Genomic DNA, 25534 nt, shown 5'->3' with positions numbered 1-25534 from the left:
TTTCTGTGCCTATTAAAATATGAGGCATATGGACTTGAACCTTATTCATTTCAACTCTACGTTTTTGCTGTTCAATCATTTTCAGTCATGTCTATATCTTCATAACCCCATATAGGGTTGGGTTTTTTGGGGGTTTTTGGTAATGATATTGGATTTTTTTTCCATTTCCTTCTTGAGCTCTTTTTTCATATGAGGAAACTGAAGCAAACAGGATTAAGTGACTTTTCCAAGGTCACATTGATTGTAAGCTCATTTTACAGATGAGGATTTGAAGTAAACCCAGACTAAGCACTTGCCCAAGGTCACACATCTACTAAGTGTCTGAGGCCAGATATGAACTCAGGGAAAGAAATCCTCTTTACTGGAGGCCCAGCATTCTATGCACTACGACAACACCTAGCATAATCCACCTGTATGAGCTGCTCTTCGTTTCTTTGTCCATAAAATGATGTATTGAACTTTAAGATTCCTGGTAACTCTAGATCTGTGAACATGTTCCTTCAGCTGAAAAACCCCAATCCCTTGTCTTTCCTTCCAAGGACATTGAATTATTCTTAATGACTGAGACAATCAAACAACAAATCAAGCCCTGGAGTGTTTGCTAATTTCCAAGGTGTAAATGCTCACACAGAAAATTGGACAATCAGCATGGGTCCAAGCTGGCTCTAGTATACCCCTGGCGGCCTACCCACCTTTCTACTCATCCTGGAGACGCTGTCTGTGATGTCACAGAAAGTGTTAGGCATGAAGTAAAGAGCAATAGACTAAATCCCAGCTGCTTACGCTTTCTTGGCCTTGGTAATGTTCAGTCATTTTCCAGTTATGTCTGACTCTTCATAACCCCATTTGCAGTTTTTGTAGCAAAGGTACTAGAGTGGTTTTCCATTTCCTTCTCCAGCTCATTTTATAGATGAGGAACTGAGACAAACTTAGGGGGAAGTGATTTGCCCTTGGTGATAACATTTAATATCATTTTGGGACTTTAATAAGGGCCAGAGCTTGAAATAATCAGAAGAGCCTGAATCTAATAGTCTTTTTGTTCTCTGAAGTAAACTCAGAGAATATCTCTTCTTATGTCCACAAGGCAGATGAGGTTGACTTAGCATACTTTTTGAGACCCTTAATCCAAGACATTATCTAGAATAATAGGATTTTTCCTACATCTTAATATTTTGTGGACATATACTATGTTACGACATATTAATCATACAGAAAACACAGATGTTCTGAGTTGTAATTTCAATCAACATCTTGTCAATTCTCTTATCTTATTGTATTTACAACCTATCCAATTAAGAAATTTCTTTTTCATGGTATAGTTAATCACTCACGGAGACCATAAATCTGAAGGACACAGACAACCTTGGATTGTCCTAAAACAGATTTAAACCTGGTCATTCTCGTATTAGTCAGAACTTTTTCTGGTTCCATGATCATGTGACTGCTAGCTTTAAGGGAATAAACAATATGCATTTAGCCTGTTGGCCTTTTTTAACCAAACTTTCAGGTTGACAGTTATGGTACTGTGACACAGATTGGAACTGATGGACTAGGAGGGAACACAGCTCCTCACCTCGCCAAAGGTAAGAGACTTAGGCTCCTCAACATTCATTTTTTCCTGAAGTCTTAAACCTTGACACATCCAGGTAAGTTCTCCTATTCCCAGCTTCCAAAGGACTCCCACTAGTCTGGTTGAAGTCTGAAATTTCCCTTTAAAACTAGCTCAGGGGGCAGGGATCAAGTCAGTGACACAATGCTCAGTATAGATCCCCTGCACTGATCGATTTCAGGAAAAATTAACAGAAGTATTGCTAACAGGACTGTCAATTAACTAAAGATAGCCCTAAATTATGTTGGCCACCATAGGGCTCTTTTGGATTAAAGTTACTTTATCTTGAAACCAAATTAAGTGTAAAGGCCAACAAAACATCTAGCCAGCAGTGGGAATGTTTTCATCTTGGGCTTGCTGAAATGACTGAGGGAGAGAAAAAGGCAGGAGCCTCTTCCCTTAAGGCTCCCAAAGCTCCCTCAGCACCAACCAAGTACTGGCTAACCTCCTCTGCCCCAAGGGCCCCAGACTGTCCTTCCCTTTCACTCTCTCTGCCTTATTTCTCACCTCCTTCCTTCCTTCCTCTTCCCTTAAAGGCTATAATCTGGGGAGGATGACTACACCTTGCTGGTACCTCCTCCCTCCTCACCTTCTCTTACCTGCTCTAGGCCTGAGGAGGACAACTATGTTCAGCCTCTGTTGCCTCTTCCTCCCTCCCCCTCCCTGCTTTCTCTTAAGGGCTCTGGTTTTAAGGAGGACAATTACAATCCACCTACAGACTAGAGGCCTGAACCTATTCCCATGGGACCTGTCCCTTTAAGATATTCAGCAACTTCAGGGGTATCAAGGCTCCCCACCCCTCCAAAGACTGTAGGGGTGCTCCGAGCAAAGGTTTGCAGGATCCACCCTTATTCTGTCAGGTCTTGAATCCTTGAAACCCCCTTTCCTCAGAATTAATAACAGCCAATTCATGATGGGGATTTCTAACAAGCTCCTGATTTCCTCTTTCTCTGTTGTTTATTGTGAGCTCTGTTTGTATTTGTCCTGCCGTTAGTTGTCAGTTTATCTGTCAGTGTATGTCTCTGTCTGTATCTCGTGCTCTGTGAATAAGTCTGTTATCTTGTAAAATTTAAAATACAGGCAGTCAGAGACTTCTAACAGCTGCAGCTAGGGAAATAAAAAAAACTTTAAGACTGATCCTGGTTGTTCTGGTCTGGTCAATATGGAATTACAATGGAAAGTTAGATATAGCTAAAATCATCTTAGCAAATTTTTTAGGTTGTGAGATGAATCTTTAAAAAGTTTGGAAACTGATCATTTAGAATTATTGGAGAAGAAAACTCCAAGACTGTGGATAGCACCAGGAGCTCACCTTGCTAAAACAGCCCCTACTAATCCTGATCATTTAGCATTCTCCACTCCCTCCCAGAATTAAGAAGGTATCTCAGAATGGGGATTTTAACAGCCACAAGGGTTCATGTTAACCCCTCTCATCCCAGATCCAATTAAGAGAAGAGAATGCAAGAGAAGTGTAGGGGAAAGTTAAATCACCCTTCCCCAACTGGCAAAAGGAGGACAGACTGGCAGTCATTCCAGCAATCCTGTGCCCTTGGGCACCTTGTAACCCACCCTTCTAGGTAAAGCTTAGAAATGTCACCTAGATCTCATACATTTTGCCCACCCTGTCCCAGCAGCTGCAAACCGCTTCAGACTTAGTAAATTCTGCAGCTGTGGGGTAAGGGAGAGTTGGATAGATCAAGCCTGTGGGGAACATTCCCTAAGCCCTGCCTACAAGAATTATCACCATTGGGACACCAGCTTCTCTGCTCTTGGTAAACTTCACACTTCTCTCTCTGTTTCAGTTGCAAAAAAATAAAAAAATGTATTTTATCTCTGTTTGACCTGTTTCCTGTAAAGGGGAAAATAATAACAGTTGGTGTTATGGGATCAAAATGAAAATGCTTAACATAAACGACTGGTATGTGTTACATGCAATATTATTATTATCTCTCTAATGCAATTATTAACTTTGAAGTGGTTTTAATTACCAAAAATAATAAGTTGAATAATTTCTATATGTGATAATCTGGAAATGCAATTGATGTCATATGAAATCTATTGTTTGTGTCAAAACTATTTCTAAGAATGGATTTCTGAATTTCTCTTAGATTGTGAAATTTGGGAGACCACTGTGAGGTAGAAATGTTGTCAAGGCAATTTTAATTTGGATCTTTTTGTATACAAATTGGGCTTTTTAAAGGATGTGATGAAATTAAATAATTTGATATTTGCTATGATAGCAGATTTTTGCATTTGAATCATGGCTATTATGAAAATATATGGTAGTTTAAAGTTACAGTTTCCAGGGGCTATGCAAGGTGATTTAGAAATGCATTGACCTAAAGTTCTTATAAAACTCTGTGCAAATGTTTGTGTGTTGATCGGACCAGAACAACAAGGAAAAGTCTTAAAGCTTCGTTTGTTCATTTCCCTAGCTGCAGCCCTTAGAAGTCTCTGGATGCCTGTATTTTAAATTTTACAAGATAACAAGACTCATTCACAGCACACATGATACAGAGACATACACTGACAGACAAATTGACAACTAACAACAGGACAAATACAAACAGAGAATTCCTATTGAGCAAATGAGAATTCTTAAAAAATAGGGGTGTGATTTTCAAGCCTGTTTCATCTAAAAGATATATTTATATATGTTAATTTGAAGGTTTAGGGACTATCTATGTGAAATGCCAGAATGTACCTAATTCCTAGGAAAAAATGTTATTGTGATAAGGCTAAATTAAATGAATGTGTCATTCTTGACTTAGAGAAACTAAATCTCCTTTCCATTACAAACACCTTTTTGACTAAGAAACTTTTTGATATCTAGGAATTCTGTAATAACTAAGAATTAAATTTTGGTATAATACTTTGTGAATTTGAGTTACTTTATATCAACTTAGTTTTAATGAATTCCAATTTTAAAGGTTCATTTTTGCTTTAAGGAGGAAGAGATAGCTATCATTTTTAAAGTTTTCAACTAATTTTCTTCATAGAAGTTTAGTAAACATCAGAATAAATTTCAAACTGTTTTTAAAGAACTTTTAGAAGAAATGTTTGAAAAATCTTGTGTGATTTTTTTGAAGGTCTGTTAAATTTTCAAGATAATTTGTTGCTAAATTAATGTAATGATCTATAAAGCAGAAGAGATCATGCTATTTTGATCTGAATTTGTTGTCATTCTATGACCTAAGAAAGGGTTAAAAATTGTATTTGAATTTATCATATGTAAAGGACTTAATTTCTGGAATATCTCATTCTTCCAGAGTAAGTATAATTAGGGAAAATAACAAACTTATGAAACAAAGACATAAACTCATCAACTTGTAAGGTTAGTCATTAACTCCTTTTCTTTCTTAAGGCTGGAATGGGATTCCAGTACAGTTACATTAGTAAAAAGTAATAACTTAGGAGATATCTTCTCTTATGGCTTAAATGTAAAGCAAAGTGGGATAACCTGAAGAACAGGATTGAGAGATTTGGAAAGATGAATAAAGGTTTGATTGAAAATGCGGAAGGCAGATAATAAGGTTTGGGAACAAATGGGGGCTCTCCAAAGCCCTCTGGTCCCTAGATAGTTGTTCTAGATAATTTTGTGACAGTTTCAGATGGCTTAAGTATGTTTAGAGAGTGTGAGGAAGTATTTTAAGAAGACAGAAAAATTATGTAACTTGATCTGATTATTAATAGCTCAATCAAATTTGAAGGATACCAGCCAATATTTATTTGCTATTTAAGACTGGGACTGCAATTTACTATTGTTTAAGTTCTGATTACAGGAATAATTGTCTAAGTTATCATAAAGCCAAATGACATGTGCTGCAGGCTGAAAACAGTGGATTCTTGGAAAGGTTTTGAAGATGACCTGGGACATGGCCTAGGTAGGATCTTCTTAACTCTGTTTCCCAAATATGCTATTTCCCTTCTGAAAAAAGGAAATTCCCTTCTGATTACTCCTTAGTCTTGCTTTCAGCACCTAGTGATCACATGATTGACTGTCAGATAATGGCTCATTCCTGAACCCTTGAAATTCTTTCCTTCTGTTAAGATATATGACATTGTTCCTCTTTTTCTTTTATAGCAAATCTCTATAATCAAGAAGTTCTGTAAGTACAATACTGTCTATTAAATAATAAATGGAAATTGGATCATCTCTGAGTTACTATAATGGGATGCAAGAATGAATAGCTTACAACTGTGACCTATATTCGTGTCCAAATAAATAAATATAATATAGAGGTAGCATCCTTCAAAGGAGGAAATGATTAAGACAAAATAATAAGACAAACATGTAAGGTGATAGATATCTAATTAAACATGATAGCAAATTTTGAGGAAAAGCAACAGGATCAGACTGATTCATCTAAGAAGTATATAAAGATGTATATGATTAGTTTCTAGAATTTATCATGCTTTGGTAATAAGATCTCAAATTTAGATTTTTGTACAAAAATTGTATAAGAGTGGTAAAAGTAAGTGAAATTATTTCTTCTTTATTAAAGTATCTATCCAATTATTTTAAAAAGCAGATGAGTTCATTTTACAGTTGGACCCTCACATTTTAAAAGATTCTTATACCAGTTATAGGATTTAGGTAAAGACAGAAACAACAAATAGTATAAACTGAAATTCTTTGAAGTTTCCAAAAATGGAGAACCAATTTTTCAGTGATTATACTAATTTATATTGTCAGAATTATCTGGGAACTTCTAGATCTGAACCAGAGAAGCAGAACTCCCTTTTAGAACTATCCCAAGTATAAAACTTATTGTCAAAGAAAGGATATCTCAGCATCAGATAACTAGATGAGACATCTGGGATGCAAAAAGTGATGTTCAAATGGACATTAAGAATGGATTACTGGGATACAAGGAAGTTAATGTTAGTTAACATTAGTAATTGCATTGATTTTTATGGTTCATGTTTAAGTTTTCTTGTTTATCTAGGTGACATGTAAATTTCCCTTCTCAAAACTAGTCTATTATGAGCCATCTAAGTTTAATCTATGCCTGACTTAATGTAAAAATGCAATTTTGTGAGCTGAGAGAAAAATTTTATTGTGTTGTTAGAACCTAGCCCTGAGTGGTTGGGAAACTGAACTATTTCTATGTGCCTTTAGCCATGTTAACTATGTTGTACTGTTTCCTCTCAATTATCAAACCATATGATGTCTGGGAGCCCTTGTTTGGTTTTTCTGACTATATGAACTATATGATATTGACTCCATGTGACTTTGTCACATCCATTGCCTCAGTTCCTGAGTGAACATCTGAGCCCAGAGAAGACCTTGCCCTCCAATTTTGAGGGGGCCTGGAAAAGACAACATCAGACATGAACAGCTTTCCCAAGAGTTCAGATCAGATCTGCATGAAGAACTGCTCCCTCCCTACCTGAGCCCCTTGCATACCCAGGACTGGTTGTTTAGAGGTTTTTCCATAATTTCCTTGGTCGACAGTGAAGTCTTTGGCTTGTCTTTGACAAAAAGGAGGAAATGATAACATTTAATACCATTTTTGGATTTTAATAAGGGCCAGAGCTTGTATTAATCAGAAGAAGAACCTAGACCTAACAGTCTTTTTGTTCTCCAAAGTAAACTCAGAGAATACCTTTTCTTATGTCCACAAAGCCAGATGGGGCTGACTTAGCACTTTTTGAGACTCTTAATCCAAGATGCTATCTTGAATAATAGGAAATTTTCCATATCTTAAAATTTTATGGACATATACTATGTTATGTGTGTTCATCCTTCATTGCCAAAGAAGACCATGCCATCAGAGAAACAATGACATGACTTGCACTTGACTTTGTTTTGAGTGAGGGAGGTCTGTGCAGGTCATCAGTCTCACTTCTTCCCCTGAGCCATCTGAACCCAGTGGCTAGATATTCATCAAGATGACTAGAGATGACCCAGGATGAGGCAATTGGGGTTAAGTGATTTGCCCAAGGTCACACAGGTAGTGAGTGTCAAGTGTTTGAGGTGAGATTTGAACTCAGGTCCTCCTGACTCCTGCACTGGTGCTCTATCCACTGCACCACCTCACTGCCCACTATGTTATGACATATTATAGCGAAAACACAGATGTTCTAAGTTGCAATTTCAATGAACACCTTGTCAGCTCTCTTATCTTATTTTATTTACAGTCTATCCAATTAAGAAATTCATTTTTCATGGTAAAGTTAATCATTCATGGAGACCATAATCTGAAGGACACAGACAACCTTAGAATGTCCTAAGACAGATTTAAGTCTGGCCATTCTTGTATTAGTCAAGTTAGAAGTTTTCTGGCTCCATGATCATGTAAATGCTAGCTTTAAGGGAATAAACAATATGCATTTAGCCTTTTGCCTTTTTTTTAACCAAACTTTCAGGTCAACAACAGTCACCCAGCTAGTAAGTATCTGAGGCTGAATTTGAACTCATAAAGATGCATCTTCCTGACTGCAGTCCTGGTGCTCCTTCCACTGCACCACCTAGCTGCTCTGGGCATCTTAGGCAAATCATATAACAGTCTGAGCCTGCTTCTTTATATATAAAAGAGAGAAATTACTTGAGTGGAAAGGATGTCAGAAACCATTCCTTCCAGAAACCATCCCATTCTATAAATGAGGAAACAGAGAACCAGTGTGCTTATGTGACTTGTCAAAGAGAGTAAGCTACAAAGGCAAAATCTGAACCCAGGTCCTCTGCCTTCCCTTAACCTGCATCCTATACTGTATGTGCTTTTTGAATCAATTATGTTCAAGCATAGGTTACAGAGTGTTTTGGGGTCTACCAAGGAAAATAGACTTGATCTGCCAAACACTAAAGATCTCATTCTATATGTCATCTCACCCACATTCCTTCAAAAAAATATTCTGTACTCATTGTCTCTACTTCACTCACTTTGAAACCCCTTGCAGTTTGGCTCCTGACTCTACCATTTGAATGAAAATGGTCTCTTCCATGTTACCAGGTATCTGTGAGGTTGTTTTGTTTGGTCTTTAAAAAAGTATTTATCCTTCAAAAATGCTGGACGGGATCTGACACTGAAGAATAGTGTGTCCTCCCTCATACTTTTCCAGTTCAACCAAGATCCTGCTCTCTTATTACTCCTGTCTGATGACTCCTCCTCATTTCTTTGCTGTAATCATCACCTATCTTCTATGCACTAAGTTTGGGTTTAGGCAAACTGGGCTTTCTCTTCCTTTCTCTACACTTTCTGTGAGTAATCAGCTCTCCTGGGTTCAATTTTCATCTCTGTCTAGATGATCCCTACTTCTATATATCCTGTCTTCACCTCTCTCCTGATTTCCACTATCTCATGTCTAACTGTCTCCTGGACATCATGGCTGCCAGGATGTTCCAAAGGCATCTGATATTCAGCATGTCCTAAAATGGAACCCATTATCTTCCAGCCTGTCCTGAAAACATGCTTATATTTCTATTGTCTAGCATGGGTGAGGCAATAGTCTTTTGGGTACTTGTTCTAGTCAAATGAAGACATTTGGAATATGGGGCTCAGTTCTAGGGTTTACATTTTAGAAAGAAAACTGACAAAATAGAGTAAGTCCAGGGGAGGAAGACTAGGATAGTGAGGGTATCTGTCTTTGGAGCCACATTCTGAAGAAGGTTAAGAGAGCTGGGTATATTTAGTCTGGAAAAGAGAAAACCTGAAAGCAGTGAATGATGGGGTAGGGGTGGAAAAACATGCTGTCTTCAAATATTTGAAGAGCTATAGCTTGACAGAAAGATTAGACCTTCTTGATTCCATACACAAGAGCTAGAATCAATGGGCAGAAGTTACAGGAAGGTACATTTGGACTCAAAATAAGAAACAAATCCATTAGAATTAGAGCAAAATGGCAGGAATAACCTTAGGAGGTATTGATATTCCTAGCACTAGGGGATGTTCCCATGAAGGCTAGGTAACCACTTTGGTAGGATATTTTAGAGAAAATTCATACTTCAGCTAAATAGTGGACCAGATGATCTCTAACTTCCCTTTAGCTCTGATTCTATGGTTTTACTAGTCAGTGCTCCCATTCAGGATGTTTTTTTTGAAATAACCAAAGTGAATATGCTAAAAATTGTGACTCATTTGGGGGAGGTGAGAGGGAGGAATATCTTATTTCGCTCTTTTTTTAAATGTGTGTATGTATTTAGGAAGCTCTTTTTTTGTGTCTTGCTAATTATACCTCCTTCCTAATTTTAGCCATTCTAATCTTGTTATCCTAGATCTGACAATTTCTTTATACTTACAATTTTATAATTATATTATATTGTGTATTTATTATTACATATAATATATGTTTACTATATAGTTATAATTTTATTATAATTATATAATTATTATATAATTATACTTACAATTTTTTTTCCTGCTTGACCTCACTTTGTGTAACTTTCCCAATGACATTTTGGTTTCTGTGGAGTTCCAGTTTCTTGTCACACTGCCTGGTAATGGATATTGGATTTTCATACAAACCTTCAGGACTTTTTTTTTTTGGAAACCTTGTAACTCAGTTCTTTTAACTAGATCTTTCCTAATGAATGATCTATATGTACTAAAAAATTTGCTTTCCTCAATTATCTTTTCTTTTTCTCACTAACTTTTGACTTTCCGTTCTCTTCAGATCTTGAATACAATATCCTAGATCATCTCTTCCCCATTAGGATGGACAACAGTCCTAACTAATTATTCTAATAGTCCAAAGAAATTGTCTTTGTTGTACCCCCCGATGTCTATTTGATAATGTGATCTATGGAGGTACAGATACCTGTGTAAAGCTATTAAATTACCTAATGAGTCTTAAATCCATAAGTGAAGAGGAAGCACTCTAACAAAATAGGAAGAAATGAACCTCAGTAGATGTGGCATCCTGGAAGCTGGGGGAAGTGGGTACCTTGATAGGGGAGCAAAAAGTCAACCGTGTTAATGGAATGTTAAGAGGTTTTGCAAGCCAGTATCCAGCCCATCATCCAGGGCTGCAACCAAGCAAAAAAAAAAAAAAAGGGTGTTGTAGGCCCAGCCTCTAATGGTTATTTCCCTAGAGCCAAAGAACACATCTTGGAGCATTGTGACACCATGAGGTTAAGTCAAAACAAGCTTTATTGCACTGTCAGCAGGGGAAATCATCCTGCAGACCACAGGGTCTCAAAGATCTTACATAAATTCATAATCCCTGGGTTCCTGCTATACACACTGAGTTTCATGTAAAGTCAACAGCATGATGGGATTACAGCAGTTTAAGAGGCTCTTCATTAATAAGCCCACCTGGTCCTTCAAGAATGCTTCCTTAAATCAGTTTCCAATCTAATTAATCTGACTCTGACCTAATCAGTCATTTAATAAATTCTTCCTAATCTACTCAGCAGTGTGCTAGGCTCTTGGGTGGGTGGGGAAGTAGTAGAGAGAAGGGACATACAAATCCTAAAGAACAAGGGAACAACTGTTTCCTATGGTGTTAGAGTAACTTTCTCAAAGTGGGTCAAATCACTCTCTATATTTTAGGGAGGAAGAACAGGGGAAATGACCTGCATATTGACTCCCCTACGTTGAAGCTACTGTGAAGGATTCTAAGGCCTGCTAAAGCTTGGCCCAGCTCCTCTGCAGGTGGTTGATTTAGATCATCAGTCTCTCTCCCCTTCCAACCTTATTTCCTATAAATTCTAAGACTGATAACAGCCACAGTCCTTGCCATGATGCACTTCAGGGTCATTCTCACTTATTTGGTAGGGCCGCCTAGTCCAGACAACTAAAAATAAGTAGGAGGACCAGCCTCAATAGGTATAGTTGAAGACAGAAACCTGGGTTAGTATGTGGAGGGTTCAATAGAGGCATTTCATATTCAAGAAGGAGGGAATTTCATGCATGAGTTCAAGAAGGGTCAGGATTGATATAACCAAGCACCAGAAGATCATGGTGTAAGGTGAAGAAAATTCACTGGGAAATGGGGCACACCCACTCCCTATGTCATCTACTAGGAGGCCATCTCCAAACCCAACACACATGAAATTAGCCTCTTAAGGGGTCAGACTTAGGAAGAGGGTAGATTACATCCTTGAAATGAAGCTACTCCAGGAAGCCACCATCTTCTCCCCATTATAGCTACCTTTTCCCCTGAATTTCCAGGGTAGGAGGAATTTAGTCACTGTCTGGACAAAGAAAGAGATTTCAAAACATATTCTCTGACTCTTAACAACCTGGGGTACTTGCCTTGGATAATGCCAAATGTGTGGGGGATGGGGGAAGAAAGGAAGTGCCCTTGGTCTGGTGGTGACACTATCTTTGGCCTAGATCCTTGTTTGGCATGTGGCATTTATTTTCAAACATATCAAGTATAGACATAAGTCACATGTTTGCAATTAAGGCAGTCCTGTGGAGAGATGAATCTGCCTTTGCCACAAGATCTTAAGTAAGTTATAGCCCTCCAGGTGAGCTCTTGCCTCACTATCTGCTAGCACTAATCAGTCTGTCAGATTCCACTGAATAGGTAGCCTCCCAGAACTACCCAGAGAGAGCACCTCTTCAGGAAGCAGTCCCACATTTTGCTTGAGTCCCCAAAGCCCCTTGAAGACGCCCTTATGGTTAGAGGAGGCCAAAGAGGCCTCTGCCCTCTGAGAAGCAAGTGAATTCTTGAAGCAGCTGGTGCAGAAAGGAGGGGTGGAGAAGGGAGAGGTAAGTGGGGGAGAATAAGTTTTTGAAAAAGGACAAGAGGAGAGGGAAAATACTGGCAGGTTGTTCCAGTCCATAGGTTCAATGCTGCTTTTCCAGCTGCCACAGGCCCCAGGAGACCATCAGACCCCCAAAGGGTAGTGTATCTCCCCCCATGGGTACCCCAGGACCTGGCACTGACTTACTTGCTGCTGGGTATTGCTGTGTGTGGCTTCTTCTTCAATACTATCAGTGAAATCAGTGCTAGTATCCTCGGTGTCCTCACCCACAGCTGTGCCTGGAAGAAAGGACCCAAAAAAGTAACTCCCCACATGGTCTTTCTCTAAACAGAAGCTAAGCTCATTAACTTCCTTTAGTAGCCAATCTTTGTTCTCCTGTCTCCCTCATCCACCACCAACACTCAGCCCCACCCAGCAGAAACATCCTTGAGGGAAGAAGTAAGGAAAAGCCACACCTTTCTACTAGAACTCTGGGATTTATTTGTTTTGTCATTGATAGTCTTATAAGATGTCAGGTGTGAAGCTACCAAGCTGTGAAAAAACCAGACCTGTCCTTGAAACTGGACTTGTCTGAATAGACTCAAAGGATTAGACACTCACCATTACAGCAGGCAAGTGAACACAGATGCTGACCAGGAGCCAGAAAGTATGGGTTTTCTTCTCAGCTCAGTCATTGTCGCCCTCTATAACTTCATTTTCCCCATCAATAAAACGGGACCAAACCCTACCTATATACTTACACCCACCAGACCCTAAGAAGACTCATTGCTTTTTTGATGCCTGCTAATGTAAATTTCTCCAATATGGACCTACCTACCCAACTCCTCTCTTTTCCACTTGCTTGGGAATATAGCCATTTGACGGAATGACAGTCTAAAGATTCTTCCTCCTCCACCCCCAAGGATCTCAGGCTACCTAAAATCCCAAGAAGAGCCTATACCCAAAGAGGGAACTGGGACAAGTCATGATCATTCAAGCATTTGCACTTGAGGACACGGAAAGAAGTATATATGCTTCATATATGCCATCTATCTTACTCTCTTAGATTCTCCCCAACTATAATCTTCATTGGATTTAAATTTTCTACCATCCTCATACCTCATGGGAAAATGGTTCAGTTGTTTCAGTCATGTCTGATTTATTGTGAGCCTTTTGGGGGGGGGTTCTTGACAAAGGTACTGGAGTCCTTTGCCATTTTGTTCTCCAGCTCATTTGATAGATGGGGAACTAAGACAAACAGGGTTAACTGACTTTCCCAGTGTCACACAGATCAGAAGTGTCTGAGGCCAGATTTGAACTCATGAAGATGATTCTTCCTGATTCTAAGCCCTATGCTTTATTCACTGCACCACCTATCTGCTTTGGGGAAATTGAACTTCTTGGAGTTCCCTTGCCTTGAGGGCTTTTGTCTTGTAAGTCCCTACTTCATGGTACTTCTTTCCCCAAGTAAGAGTTAATCCAAACTGGAAACCCTTTCCCCTTCTCAAGCCTGGTCTACTATCTCATCAGCAGGGGAACCCCCAGGCAGCTCTGTGATACTGCTTTTGTGAAGGATGCCTCTCCTATCACCAGGCTGTCACATTGATTTCCCAAATGTGTATCAGGGTATACAGCCATTTTGGACTAGATCAGAATATGAGCAGTGATAATGACAAACCCCTCCTGGCTCTGCAGAAGGTGACAGGAATTCCAGTGACAAAGGAAGATAGACTTGGAAGGACCTTTGATATCCAGTCCAATCCCCTTTTTTTTACTGATGGGGAAAAGATATCTCACAGAGTAATTTTCAAGACCAAGATAGGACAACCAGGTCCTCCGATGAACAAATTCAGTGCTTGGCACCTTTATATATAGGTAGAAATGTACTGTGACAGTGTCCTCTATCTGTACCTACTTCACTGAAATCACCATTTCCTCTGGCATCTTATCTCATAAATACCCTCCTCTTGTCTTCTCCACCTGGGAAATGAGGACATGGCACCTTGAATCTGGACACGCCTGGAGGAAAACCTCAGTATGACTAACGGGGAAGTGTTCACTATCAGCTAAGGGGGTTCACAAGGACATATGGCATTACTCTGGTTGCTTGTCACCTGATGCCATAGATATTTCCAAAGTCCTGGTCTCTATGACTTCAAAAAACAGAATAGTGGTAAATTTACCTGTTTTTCTAGAGATTCCTCTCACATTGAGTCTCACAGCATAGCTTTTCCTGAACCAGGTGGATTAACAGCTATTGTGAGCAGAACCTCAGGCTGGTGCTTTGCCATTCAAGCTACATCGTTGCAACTCTTAGTAGACCACACTGCTTTGACATGGCAGTGAAGGAAAATGTTTTGTTTGATTATACAGATTTGTTACAAGGGCTTTCTTTTTTTCTTTTTCATCTCAATGGTGAGGGACAGAAGAAAATTGAGTGTTAATTGAAAAAAAAAATTCATTTAAAAATAAGATTACATTTGCATTACAAGGAGCAGCCAGACAGATTACTAACGCTCTTTCAGGAAAATCAGAAGAATCAACTTTTCTGCTTCAGGGCCTTTGTAACCTAATTAAATAGGCTTTGCTAGTGAATGCCTGAGTACTTGTGAGATGCTTACTTTTCGTTCCATCTTTTATCATAAGACAGTAAAAACTGGAACTTTACTTTTGACAGTTCCCATAAAGAGAACTGATCTCCTGCATTTGCAGAGAAATGACTGAAACAGGGTCACCTATTATAATTTCTGAGAGCTATAGGGTTCATACGGTGGCAAGGGTAAAAGGAGGGAGCTTAGATTCATGGCTTAGCTCCAATACCAGGAGCTTCATCCCAAGCATGTCAGGTAGACTTTCTCTGCTGTGTAACTCTGGGCAGGTCACTTAACCTTGTTTGCCTCAGTTTCCTCATCTGTAAAATGAACTGGAGAAGGAAATGGTAACCCACTCGGATACTTTGCCAAGAAAACCCCATTGAGGTCATGAAAAGTCAGACACAACTGAAATGACTGAACAACAATAACATCTTCCTTTATCTTTCATCTTACATATGTCCTTAAGAGTATGATTCTCTTTCCTGAGAATTTCCATCATTAAGCTTCTCTCGAGCAACAGAATTGTTTCTTACAAAATTAAATTGTGCTGACTTAAAAATACCTAAAATAAATTGGTTACGCTGAATACAACTAAATACACTTCTTAAAAACAGAAACTTTAGAAGAAGCCACTGTATCACCAAGGCAATATTCCCAGCACTGGTGGTGACTATGAGTTTGACAGCATAGTTCTCAATCGCAAAATATAAAAGACTAAATAGAAGGCATAAGAAAAACATTTATTTAAACACCAGAAAGCCAAATTCCAGAACCAGAAAGCAAAATCAGTCATGGTGACAAAGAAGTTAATAAACATAATCAATCACCGCAGAGGGCAAAGCCATTCTCAAACCTCCCCTCCCTCAGGCAGGGCCTTCTCACTATCAACAGTCACAATGTGTCAGATGGCTTGTGTTCTTTCAGCTCTGACCTGACCCCACTCACTCACTTCCTCCTGGTTCTGCTCCACCCTTTGTGTTCAGCCTCTTCAGCAAGCTCCTCCCACCACATGTGACCCAGGCTTCTAGGCAATTTAAGCAGATCATATGGGCCTATTAATTAATGAGAAAGATCTTTCCATTTAAATTACTATTACAGCCGCCTAGAAATAAAATGAGCTATTAATACCTAAGTAGTTCTAAAAAACATTAAAACCTGAAGAAGTGGTCTATGAGCAGATTTTACTCATTATACTTTGATAATTTTATTTTCCTAAAATTATGGTTTAGGGCCTGATTCTCAATGTGTGCAAGGATTACTGCTGTTCCTTGATCCAGCTAGGTGGTAAGGACTGGATGTGGATTCAGAAAGACCCGAGTTCAACTCCTGCTCTAGGCATTGACTATGACCCTAGGCAAGTCACTTGAACTCTCTCAGCCTCAGTTCCCTCATTTGAAAATGAAGCTAATAAATAACACCTACCTCATGGGGTTTAGGTGAGGATCACATGAGATAACCCATGGAAAGTGTTTTAACTCTTGGTCTGCAGCTCCATCAAATCCAGGCCATAGTGTTTATCCAATGTCTCTCTAGGGCAGTTTTCTGTTCTATTGAAGTCTGGCTCTCTTCTACTTTGTTGTCCTGGGATGGAGGTAACCTTGAAGGCTAAGTCAAAACAGTCCAAGTGCTGGCTAGTGGGACCAACCCCAGACTGGAAAGGCTTTATTTATAGAATGTACTGTCAACATTGGAAGACGAGTCTAGTTTGGAGAAGCTCACTCATCTTAAGGAGGTTGACCACTAGCTGAAGGATTTTATTTTGACAAAGGAAGTTATAAAGATTGTCTATTAAGTTGTGGAAGGGTTGTTCTCCGCATTGGTAGATGCAAGATCAGAACTTAGGAAATTATGGATCTTTTGAAATATGTTGTTCCCTCACCAATTTGAACATACATACAAAGCACACGTGTGCGCATGCACACACACATATTTGGTTATGTAAATACAAAGATGTGAAAATGTTTTTAGAAGTCTCAAGCATGGTACAAGAGGAAAGTGCCATATTATTATGACTTAGACAAAAAATCCACAATTATTTTTCTTTCTCAATAGGGCTTTATAATTAGTGATGCACATACTAGAAAGTTCCAAAGGTGACTGTTAAATTAGGGCTCAAACTTCCTCCAGAGAGGAGGGAGGAACCTTCTATACTTGATGGCCTTGATTAATCCTGTTTAAATTTCTTTACTTTTCAGTAATTTAATTTTAATTAATAATAATTTTAATTTAATTTAATATTAATTTTAATTAATAATAATTTTTAAAAATTATTTTAAATTTATTTAATATTAAATTTATGAAATAAAACATGCGGTCTCATAATGCAGTATAATAAAAAGATGATTGCATATGAAACGACAAATCTATTGTGTACAATTTACAATTCCTTTTAAATATATAATAAAGTTATTATTTAAATTTCTTTTTTTCCTTCCCCTTCCCTGCGCTGCCCTAGAGATGGCTACTGTTGGACACAAATAATTATAGACAGTGTCTTTGTTTGCCCTTAGGTGCCAGAGAGGGGCAGCTAGGCAGTACCATAGTGCATAGAGTGTCAGGCCTGGAGTCAAGAAGACTCATCTTCCTGAGTTCAAATCTAGTCTCAGACACTTACTAGCTGTGTGATCCTTGGCAAGTCACTTAACCCTGTATACATCAGTTTCCTCATCTGTCAAATAAACTGGAGAAGGAAATGGCAAAACACTCCAGTCTCTCTGCCAAAAGAATCCCAATGGGGTCATAAAGAATTAGACATAACTGAAACAACTGAACAACAACCAGGACCAGAGAGAAAGGAGAAGCCTTCTATACTTGATGAATCAAATTTAAGTTCTTTCACTTGTTAGTAAGTACCATTGCTTACCTGAGATGCTACATTTTCCCCTTCTTGTTTTACAAAGATGCTGGAGGGTTGTTGGAGTATCAGTAAGATAAGATAGACTTCTCCTGAGTAGGTACTTTTTAAGTAGAATGTATAAAAGGTCTCAAGCTAGTTGCTAGCACATAGTAGGCACTTTACAAATGCTTGATTGAGCCTTACTGAACTGTAGCCTCTAACATGTATCTTAACTCCTTGCTAGGGGACTGCGCTATTGGCTTAGTCATTTTATAAAAAGCACCAAGTCATACTTCTATGACAAAATCCTCCTTGAATCACGTGCCAGACTATCTTTACCAAATTCTGCTTGACACTGAAGTTGCCATACAATGCTTTCCTTAGGACTCTTTCACTCAGGATCATTTTAAAAACTTTAGACCACCAATAAAAGATGCCAACTGAAGGTAACGCATATTTCCCACATGATGACTGAAGACTGTTGGTGGGATTCCAGGTGATGAACTGACATGACATTAGAGGAAAGGCTTCTGGAGCCAGAAGACTAGGTTCAAATGCCACCACTAATGCTTAAGGCTTATATGACCTTGAGCAAGTCAGTTTCCTTATCTATAAAATGAGAGAAGGCTAGAAGTTGTGTCATTTTAGGGTTTTCTTGACAAAGACACTGGAGTGGTTTGCCATATCCTTGCCCAGCATATTTGAAAGATGAGGAAACTGAGGCAAATAGGATTAAGTGACTTGCCCGGAGTCACACAGCTTGTAGGTGTCTGAGGTCAGATTTGAACTCTGGAAGATGAGTCTTCCTGACTCCAAGCCCAGCACTCTATCTACTCTATCTCTTAGCTGCCTGTAAGGAGATCCTAGGTTCCTAATTAAATAATAATAAAGTATTCACTTCCTGATAAAGTAATCATTTCCCCAATATGGTTTCTTGGCCAGCCCACTCAGTATGGATCCCAAGGTTTATGTATTCCTGAATTACTACCTTCTTATTCTAAGACATCTCAGAAAAGGTGGACTTGAATTCCATTCTCAAACAACACTTTGACTACTGTCCAAAAGGTGAGAAGGACCTCGCATTTCCACACTCTCCTATCCTTGGTAAGTGATTGCTCTAAGCTAGAGTGGCCCTCCTCCAAACTGCTGCACCATCATCTGCTCCCATTCCCTACCAAAATATCAGGAAACTTTCCATGGGCTTCTTCATGTTGCCCTATAATGACCCTACTGGGAGGGTGCCATCATTATCTAGTTACCCTGATGATGTTGGTAGAGCATTTCCCTGAGAAGGGAAAGTGTAGATGCAAACTGCAATTCCAGATAGTCCCAGTTTTCTGTTATTTCCCGAGTCTCTCTAATTGCTTCCCCTAGTAACCTGGGGGTCTTACAAGCTTGTAAATTACTTAAAGACATCTTTCCTCGATTGACTTCCTCTGCTCTTCTGTAGCACTGATTCATTTATTGTCATTCACAATCTTAGTAGCCTTTGGGAAACCTGAAATCCTAGGAAACATTCCAGAAAGATGATCACCTTTCCAAAAGTATAATTAAAATAATTTAATTTTAAATAAGTCACAATCAGCTAGTCTCTAGTTTCTCCCAAATTTCTGGTTCTGCTCATTGATCCACTTTCTCCATAAAGCAGAACACAAGCAGTATTTTCCATTTTTCTTCCGGATCAGAGCAAATTAGTTCATGTTTATATAGCACATTATGCACAACACAATGGAACAGATATTATGTTTTGCAGAGGCATTCAAAGCTCACAGAGGAGAAATTATTTCACAGCCAGTAAGAACAGTGGTTCAGATCTAAGACTTTTGGTTCTGTCCATAAAGCATAGGTGTGAGTATTTCCCTATCACATCACCTCCAAGGTCAACTATAGAATCCAGTTTGGCTTTTGAATCCCTTTATATTGTACCTGACCCCTTCCTGCCTTTCCAGTCCTCCTACACCTTATTCATCCCCAACATACTCTGTGATCCAATGACATTGACCTCTTCATTGTTTCTCACACAAGATACTCCATTTCTTAACCCCAGGTATTTTTACTGCCTGTTCCCCCATACCTGGAATTCTCTTATTCCTGATCCATCTCCTGACCTCCCTGGCTTCATTCAGGTCTTAGATGAACTCCCACTTTCTACAAGAAGTATTTCCTGATCCCCTTTAATGTTAGTTAAATTATTTAATAAATTAAACTGTTTCTAATTTATTCTGTATGTATTCTGTTTTTATGATCCTTGATATGTTGACTCTCCCACTACAAGGTGAACTCCATGAGAGCAGGGGCTGTCTTTTGCCTCTCTTTGTATAGTCTGAACTTAGCACAATGTCTGATACTTAATAAAGACTTGATGACTGACTTTGAGTTCAGCTCTCTTTGCCCTACACCAAGCTATAGCTCTCAAGCAGATCCTACTCCCTAACAGCTGATTCTCTCAATCCTTTCTATTTTTTATTATCTATTTCATTAAGGAGGAGAAGGAACCAAAGGTTCTGAGGATGCCCATTCCTAATTGTGTGAGGAAGATATCATATAATTTCTTCATCACTGCTTTCCAGCTAGAGGCTTTCAAGATGAGTCTATCAGATCCTCCTCACTTCTCCTTGAAATAAAAAGGTACTCATTAACTCACCTTGTTTCTTATTTTAAAATCTTTTAGCTTGGAATTTTAATGAGATGGTCAAAAGGCTGATTCTCCTATAAGAAAAACAACTGAGCTCTCCCTAAACAGAATGAAATCAAATCATTACTACTGATCCTTGTCAACTTTTATTGAGCCAATAGAAAGAACATTTATCCATCACTTGAAGCTGCTGAAAGATCTAACGACTAATATAACGTGTTCTGAAATGGAGGATGTAACAGACAAAAAAGCTCTATGACCACCAAAAAAATTAACTGAATGAGAGAGAAACAAATGTACAACTTACTGGGAGAAGGGGCAGAGATGGGGAAATCCTGGAAAGATACCAGGGTCCAGTTTCTTGATTATTTAATAAAATGTCATTTCCTTCTTGCCCAGAAAAAACAAGAAATCCTTTCCTGTTCTCTAAACAGTACTATGTTCCCAGGAAAGTGTTTTAAGTTAAAAGTTAGTGAAACAACAAACACCTGGCACAGGTGAGGAAACTGAGATGGAAAATGTCAAATTTCATACAAACACACGTTTGTATATTTCTTCAAACACACCTCTGAGGTGCACAGCTTAAGAGAAGGGTTGAAAGTTTTTGTTAGACCAAAAAGCATCAATGATTAATTAGAAAAGCAAGTGCTGCACATTTAGGCAAACACGAAAGGCAACCAGTGACTGTTCACATTCATTTGCTGGAACAATTTCCTTCTGCCAAAGGGATTGAGAAGCCAAATCTGCCCATGCAGTCAGGAGGGTTGTACAGCAAAAATCCCTGCTCTTGGCATTATTCATTGAAATCAAACATTTGCAGATATTCACTTTATGTCTGACGTCCCCCTCTTCACATTTCAGACACAGTAGAAAGAAAACAGTGGAATGTAGATTGTCATTTCTGGAATCCCATTTTGCAGATTCCAGAGGAAGAATGGAACAAAGCCTACTTTTGAGTTGTTTCCTTTGGGAATTTTCTATAGCTGTGTGCATTTCGTTTTCACAGCCGTGCCCCCACCCTCCCCACTGCAATCTCTTCCATCAACTGAAATGGGACACGACTCTGATATTTTTACTTCCAACCTATTAGTTTTTTTTTCTTCACTTCATTATTTCCTGAAGGAAAAATAGAAATAAAGGCCACTTTGTCACATGGAAAAGTCACTCTGGTAGCTTAATGCTGAAGTGATAAATGGGAGTTAAGGACTTACCTCCAGTTACATTCAGACCATTTCCCATGGAGGGATTTATTTGTCCCCTGCCCATGATAAAATGCTCTGATAAAGTCATCCCTGTGGGTGTCTGGGGAATAGGATGAAAACTCATTTCAGTGATGAGCTAACAACTCAAACCATTACCCCAAGATCATCCCTCAATGCAGCATCTTTCAGACTACAGGGTTACCTGGACTGGCTCCATACCCTCAGGGATTCTTTCTCCCAGTCCTATGGACAGTAACCCAGCAACTACATATTACATATGATCCAACAAAGGGAGGAATGCTCCCTTGAGCTCTCTCCCTAGGTCAGTTGGTGTCAAACTCAAACGCAAAACAGGAGCCACGAAGGTCAAAACCACATACTAAGATCATCTACCCTTTATTGCATTTTAACTTATTTTGTTAAATACTCACCAATTACATTTTAATCTGGTTCAGGCCTCACTCAGGAGCACTGTGGGCCATGTGTTTGACACCTCTGCCCTGGATGATATGAGAAAACCATCCATGCACTTTCACTTAACTCAGCCTTGGAAAAAAGTCATTCACTGGCACTATCAGAATTCCTGAATGGAGGGTTGACTTAGAAAACTGCTGCTTTCATTCATTTTGGCATTCCCTCCACAGAATAGGGTGGGGGCTGATTTTTTTTTTAAGCATTTAAGATTTTTTTTTTTAATTTTGTGACAAATGCAGGATTTTCTCTACAAAAAGGTATGAAGGCTGGGAAAAAAATGTTCATCATCTTGCCACAAGGTGCCAGGGCCTCTCACATAAGCTTAGGAAACCCAATAACTACATCTCTTTAAAACAAAGGGGAGTGATAGAAGAAAGTCAATGCTTTGACTTAGAAGTAGAACTGTTCACTGCAAAAAGACCTATTTGATGCGATCCTTTTGGTGAAACAGAAAACTCAGATCTGGCTTGGAAGTGGAGACCTCACTCAGATAAACTGCTGCCAGATCATCTGCCTCTCATTTCAAACCTTACAGAGTAGACATGTCAAAATGTAGGAATAGGGCATGTTAGCATAAAATCCTCACCTTCACTATCCACACTGGCTGGCAGAAGTCTGCCATTTCCATAGCTCTTAAGAATACTACTTGTCCTGACTACTGGAAGAAGGAACCTTAGGTTTAGTCTACTGAGCTTTCTCTGATTACCTTGTCATCTCTTTCTTATTTCAAGCAGCTTTTTCTCTCCCCAAAGGAAGCTCAGAGTGGTAAGCTTCCCTATCCCATGGGCGGAGAATTATTAATGTGATACATACAAATCAGACTCTTCCATCAGTCTGAACGTGACTGGAAAATTTCTCCTATTGAAACATTTTTTTCTCTGCCCAATCCAGTTTGAGTAATGCTGTATGTGTTACAAGCCCAGCTAAGGTTACAGAAACTTGGATGGAATTCAAAATGAAGTTCAAGCCGCTCAGCTCAAGGATATGGAAAAAATATAGATTCATGTAAAATGGTCAGAGACAGAGATCTTTGTACCCTGTTCAAGTCATCTTAACTGGGAAAAATCCCCCAGGAGTTCCTAGCTCTGAACTAATTTAAATCTCAGTCTTTATTTTCTTCCAAACCTATAATCCTGGAAACTTTGAAGGCAAAGGAAATATAATCCATAATGATGTACCCACATGCCTCCAAGCATCCTCTAGAACTTTTCCATTTTTGGCACTTAGGATATTGGAAACCTATTTAGTACAACATGTTAGGAAGCTTTCCTTACATATGTCCTGTCACTATGAGACAGTCATGACTTCTATGCCTGTGGGAGACAAGTTCTCATCAAAGGATATGACAGATTGATTCTTTGAATCATAACTATTCAAAGCTCTCCATGGATTGGGATCTGATCCTGTTCACAGACAGATGCATTAATATTCATCTGGGAAGCACCCAGGAAGCCTCTATTCCAAACCCTCTTTCTCTACTGCCAAACACAGGTGTCTACACAAGTCTCTTCTGACTAAATCTAGGTAGGTGGCAAAGCTGCTTTCTTGCTAGTCTCTACCTCCTGTCCCTATCACTACCATTACTATTTGAACATTTTAAAAGAAGAGAAAACTTGGTTCTGAAATGAACTTCATATATTAATCATTCTGGGCTGGAAGGATCTCAGGGCTTCCTTAGATAGATCCCATGAGAAAAAGAACAGCTTGCCCTAGATCCAGGAGGCCTCAAAGGACCATTGAATAAGAACTCAAAGGTTGAATTTGAGCTGGTCTTATTCTACATCTACATGGTAGCCCTGAAGGAGAAGTAACCCTTAGCCCACCTCACAAATGGTGCCTGTCCCATTCCTGAAGGCAAGTCCTGCACTGCCACCTTCTGCATTTTAAATTTCCTCCAAGCAAAAGATGCTACTGCTGTTTCAAGAAAGCTGGCTTCAGGAACCCTCAACCTGTTTCTTTTGCAATTATATTCTGGTTATAAAGCAGTCTTCATTTCAAAAGCAAGAGTCCTCTGGATGGAAAAAAAATCATAATACACACACATGCATTTGTGATATGATGTAGAATAGAACATTTAAAATAGTTGGGGAAAGGGGTGAAAAAAAAACTTTATTTGGCCCACAGAGGGGATGGGGAAGTAAGGAGAGAGACTAAAAGAGAGGGAATGAAAATGGGTGGGAATAAACTAAGATGGAATGGATTAATGTGCAAATACATTTGGTTACCTCCACTGCAAGATTAGACAGGTACAAACAAAAGAACACAGGTGCATTGAACTGAGTTTTGCTTCTGAGTTGATTCTAACGTTAGTAAATCACCAGTTATCTCTGTCCAAGTCAGACAAGGCTCCTCTCTCTCTGTTAGTGCAAACATCGTTTTCCATCCTGGGGTGTAGCCTGACCCGCCAGCACTCAGAAGGCATGCTTGTGGTGAGCTCTCACACTCTCCTGTTCCCCACCTCCAAAGGCAGCCAGGGTCTCCAGCTTGCTTAGGCGCTCCAGGCTTCTTCCAAGAGCCTCCTCTAGCCTGACGCGTAGCACCCGGGCTCCTTCCAGCTCCACCTGCAGGGCTTGATCTCGCTCAGAGCTGCTGGGACCAGCCACACAGAAAGGAAGAATTGGAAAGTGGTTTGAATGAGAACAAATGACTCTTGATGAAACTGGCATCACTAAGTCTTCCAAATCAGCTGCTTTCTAGGACTTAAGGAAAGCCCCCATGCTACTACATGTGTCAGTGTGTATTGTTGGGTGTTTGTTAGGCCTATTTCAGTACCTACTCTTCTGATCACAAGTTTTAGCCCAGACTCCCAGAAAAGGAGTTTCCTGGAATTCTCTGCTCCCCTCCCAGATCATATCTCCTTCTAATTTTCTATCACATGTTCTACTTCCATAACAATCCATTATACTGAGGAGGAATCTTCCTATATGGATTACTAAAACAAGTTTCAATCTAAAAGAAAACCCTGACCAAAAAAAGTCTTTCTCTAAAGACTTTTTTTTTCCTATATGAGTTATGAAATTTTGGGGTAACTATGCCAGGTCCTGAAAAGGTTACTGACACAAAGAAACTACAGATTCAAAGATTTTTTTTCAAACACTGATAAAAAAGATTAAAGTACTACTAAGAGAAAGATGTTTTCAAATTATTTTTGGTTCACTTTTATTGTACAGTCTTTCTTCCCTTAAATATCTCTATCAGAATCTTTATTTCCACCTAAAGAAAGCAAAATAGGAAGAAAAACACTTAAAAGGAAATTAACTAGGAGTTCCTGAAAAATGAGAAGACAAAAATTGGAAAAGGGGTGTAATGAATAGAAAAAAGGGGGAAAAATTAAAGCAAAATGACAAAACATAAAGAAAGAAAACTGCAGAGACCCAGGAACAAGCTCATTCACAACAAGCTCAATAGTGGGTCAGTGATTCTGCAGAAAGAAATGAATGGCTGTATGTGGCCATTCACTGCCTCACTCCAATAAATGGGGTCTCCTTGGGGCAGACTAGGAGAGCTCATTAAGCACCTTTTGCATTCCTTCCTTCTTTGTCCACCTC

General features: G+C 39.1%; 1 protein-coding gene across 11 annotated transcripts in view; it reads right to left on the bottom strand.

Annotated features, from left to right (window-relative positions):
- The window catches only part of PDE4DIP (phosphodiesterase 4D interacting protein), a 276664-nt gene that overhangs the window by 61346 nt on the left and 189784 nt on the right, over window positions 1-25534 (bottom strand). For 7 of the 11 annotated variants that reach the window (XM_072644546.1, XM_072644549.1, XM_072644544.1 and 4 more), the window contains 2 exons: window positions 24445-24575; window positions 12453-12544 (listed from right to left, as the gene is read on the bottom strand). In XM_072644546.1, coding sequence (XP_072500647.1) covers window positions 12453-12544; window positions 24445-24575 — 223 coding nt within the window. Of the gene's footprint in view, window positions 1-12452; window positions 12545-24069; window positions 24576-25534 lie in introns of those variants that run through there. The other 4 variants (XM_072644554.1, XM_072644545.1, XM_072644553.1 and 1 more) reach the window with 2 other exon arrangements.

The sequence above is a fragment of the Notamacropus eugenii genome, chromosome 2 (assembly GCF_028372415.1).
Source record: "Notamacropus eugenii isolate mMacEug1 chromosome 2, mMacEug1.pri_v2, whole genome shotgun sequence".
In the NCBI taxonomy this organism is placed as follows: Eukaryota; Metazoa; Chordata; class Mammalia; order Diprotodontia; family Macropodidae; genus Notamacropus; species Notamacropus eugenii.
Note: the sequence above shows the minus strand (reverse complement) of the source record. Positions and strands in the feature narration are given on the sequence as shown.